Here is a 3,542-nt window from a genome sequence, read left to right on the forward strand (position 1 = left end):
ACAACACAACGCCTGCAACGCACTTGTGGTGCGTGACAGCAACGGAGTGTCGGGCGGTTGCTACGGTGGGCTTTTGTGCTCGTTGGGATGTTGGTGGTGGCAGTGGTGAGCATTGACGCGTTGGTCTGCGTTTTGTGCTCCTTCCTCCACTTCTACGCCCTGTGTGTGTGCGTGTGCGTGCGGGTGGCCAGTTGTTTGTGCCTGCGGCCTGTGCAATGAGGGTAAAATCAACGAGATTAGCTTAGTCAGGTAAAAGTAAGCGAGGCCAGAGGAAAAGTAGCCACGAGCAAAGCTCTACTTCAAATGTAATAAAGGCGAAATTCAATCAGTTTTTTCTAGTCAAGTCAAAGTAATAAGAGGACAGTTTAAACTCCTCCCAGAGAAATAGTCTTGGTAAAACAGTATGTCTGTAGATAGTACTAAATTAAGCAGAAGTAATTGTCCAAGTCAAATGCAATCTGGAGGCACTTTAATGAGACTAGCTTAGTCAAGTCAATATTACCGAAAACAGGTCAAAAATATTCAATAGGTCAAATGATATTCGGAGGCAAATTAAGGAGTTCATACTAGTCAGATTAATATTACGGTAGAGGGATTTAAAATTATTTGCAAGAAATTCACTACGCCAAATAGAATGAGGAGGCAAATCAGTTAGTTAAGCTGGGTCCGATATATGCCACCAAGGGAAAATCTGAAATGTACGCGAGACATGCTCTAGTTGAGAAAAATAGCGGCAAAAATGCATTCAAGATGGTGAAGAACAAAGATTACAGCAGACGTATGTAAATTGAACGCGAGATATAAGCGAGGTCGAATAAATGAGGATGAAGAACCTTTAAGCATGAAAAGTAAATACCACAGTCGAATTGAATAAATTCCACTCTAGATATAAACTGGATCAAAGGAAATTCAGTGAGAGAAATGCCCAAGGGTAGCAGAGATATCCATCAAACAGAACGAAATCCAGAAGAAAAGAATTGAGCCAAGGATAATAAAGTCAGTATTGAAGACAGATATACATAACGCACCAGAGATGTTCACCAGATCGAATAAATTTCCGAAGCAAATCATTGGGCTTAGATAAGTTAAACCATATTTCAGAAACAGATACAAAATGCACATGAGAAAATTTCATATCAAATAGATTTCAGAGGCAATTTACCTAATAAGGCGGTTAAAGTGTATGCCAAACAAATGAACTTACTTTTAGGTGAAGTAAAAGCAAACTACTTCGACTCCGCCCAGTCCATTGCAGTCTGTTTCGGAGTGAAGTACTACCTGTACAATCATACTCTTACGTTCTGGACTTGCAAGGAATGCCACCACAATATTTTGTAATTAAAGTGACAAGGCTAAATTTAGTCTTAAATTTGTCGTGGGATTTGCAGTTCGGGTACAATACAAATCAACCGTGGTCGAAGCGATTCGCTAGTGGTTCCAAATATCTCATGGGCTGATTCAACAAAGCCACCAGCGGTGGTAGGGCAGGTATAAGGAGCCAGTTTTGCGGCTTTGATGGCTGGTAAATGGGAGTGGTAGATATCCCTGTGGTGTTGCAGGGAATGGTATCCACGCACGAACCACAAAGTCATTCGAGCTGCGTTGGAGAGTGTTCGACTTCTACTTCCTACAATTATACCCAGAAAAAAGCAATTAGAAGCCCCACGAACCCTTTGACAATCCATCTCAGGGTTATTTTGCACATCACACCAGCATCTACAGGGTCAAATATAGAGAATCTTTTTTAAGATTGTACACATCCCCCAAACCAGGTGGCAAAATGCACAAGGCACTGGTTGAAATAGTCCCGGCAAAGCAACTAAAAAGGTTCAAGTATAAGGGCTTGAAATTTTCCTAGACCGCAATGAATCTCAACCACCGGAATACATAGCTTGTTGAGACGAATGAATCTTGTCTTGGGCAAGTGTTTCCGAAAAAAAAACACTCGAAATCAATGCGCAGCCGATGAAGGACAGACATGCAGCCCAATACTATTTGGTTCTGAAGCCCTTTAAGTATGTTAGATAAGCAACGGTGACATCTGACGCAGATAAATCATTGCTAAAAACATGACTACGATTATGCAGTAGACTGAGGTATTACTTATGCTCTCGTATTAAGTGGACCTTCCTAATTTCTTTTAAGTCAATTTTTGCTACAATGAAGTAGGCCTCCACTCATGCCATTCAGGCCTGTAGCTTACCAAAATCTCTATCCGTTGCAGTCAAATCGGAACTTTCTACTAACCGTCTTTCCACTGCGTACAACAATGGGATCACACATACCGAATCGGCCCAGAATTCTTAATTAGGTTTGTTGAGGGCAGAGAAGGCGAAAAACCGCAGCTCGATGATACATACTCAGGCAATAAGTAGTACAGTGATAAAGTGCTGCGCACTTCAGTGGGTTACAAAACACCCTTATAACCGTAAAGGCTGATACCTACAGCAGTGGCTTCTAGCCCACCCCCATAGTAGAGCTTCCACCTCAGCGAGTGAACTGCCTTGTTCTTGGCTTCCGACCAATGCGTAACTCCTATAAAATTGGTCTCAAAACTTATCAAATTGCTTGCAAATAGGTGTCTACATTACGCCAATTGTGGTGACCCTCTTTAAGCTCGTACACTTTCATGTACTAGAGAGTACCTCCGAATTCCTGGTTCTTACAACTGAAATGTTCCACTCACCGATACCACAGTTGGCAATACCTCATCCAAAGCGCGACAACCACATCTCACACACCTTGTTCACTTCGATCAACAACGAAATGGATATTTGACCCCACCAGTCAACTTCACCTTACGGCCTTCATTACTTTTCCAAAAAACACTAAAAGTGTGTACAAAACTACATTGTACCAACAAAAAACAATTTCAAGTACGACACTGAATTGTCGAGGCACCATCACAGCTAAGAGAAGGAGGTTTAGTGAGCAGGAATGGAGAGAGCGAGGTGGTCAGGCCAGAAGAAAAAACTCATCATTTTTGTGTCCCACGATCCCTTCAGTCCATCGTCTTCAAACACCTTGCAATGGCAGCAGTAAATCAACACCAACAAATCCCAGCTACAATCCGCTTCGCGCGGCAGGCTCTGCGTTTGCGCTCGATTTACGCACCGCCAGCATTTGAACCTGCAAAGCCAAGGCAACAAGCATGCGTTAGGGAAAGTCTCATTCATTACGAAGGACAATAAAGGATAAACAGAATGACTGCTTTAAATCTACAAAAGGGAAGCATGATGTAGCGGAACTGTCTAAACTGACTAGAATAAACTGATTGAATTTCGCCTTTATTACATTTGAAGTAGAGCTTTGCTCGTGGCTACTTTTCCTCTGGCCTCGCTTACTTTTACCTGACTAAGCTAATCTCGTTGATTTTACCCTAACTTTCATTTGATCCAGGCAGTGTCTTGTGGCATATTACGATTATTCGTCAGTTAAATTGACTTGACCCATTTAGGCTCAACTAATGAAATTTCCTCTGCATTGCAAGCGAACTGGCTGATTGCTTCGTGATTAATTTACCTTTATCTTCGTCGTGTTGA

The 3,542-nt window shown here is 42.1% G+C and overlaps 1 protein-coding gene across 1 annotated transcript; it reads right to left on the bottom strand. All coding sequences in view use genetic code 11, as the record gives it.

Annotated features, from left to right (window-relative positions):
• Nucleotides 1–60: 60 nt before the first annotated feature.
• EGR_03326 (hypothetical protein) lies at nt 61–1,685 on the bottom strand (the record flags this gene model as incomplete). The annotated part of the gene is made up of 2 exons (XM_024492575.1): nt 61–208; nt 1,411–1,685. 2 exons carry the CDS (start codon nt 1,683–1,685, stop codon nt 61–63), a joined length of 423 nt encoding a protein of 140 aa, XP_024352976.1.
• Between the last annotated feature and the right edge of the window lie 1,857 nt (nt 1,686–3,542).

This window comes from Echinococcus granulosus (genome assembly GCF_000524195.1).
Source record: "Echinococcus granulosus chromosome Unknown EG_S00017, whole genome shotgun sequence".
Classification (NCBI taxonomy): domain Eukaryota; kingdom Metazoa; phylum Platyhelminthes; class Cestoda; order Cyclophyllidea; family Taeniidae; genus Echinococcus; species Echinococcus granulosus.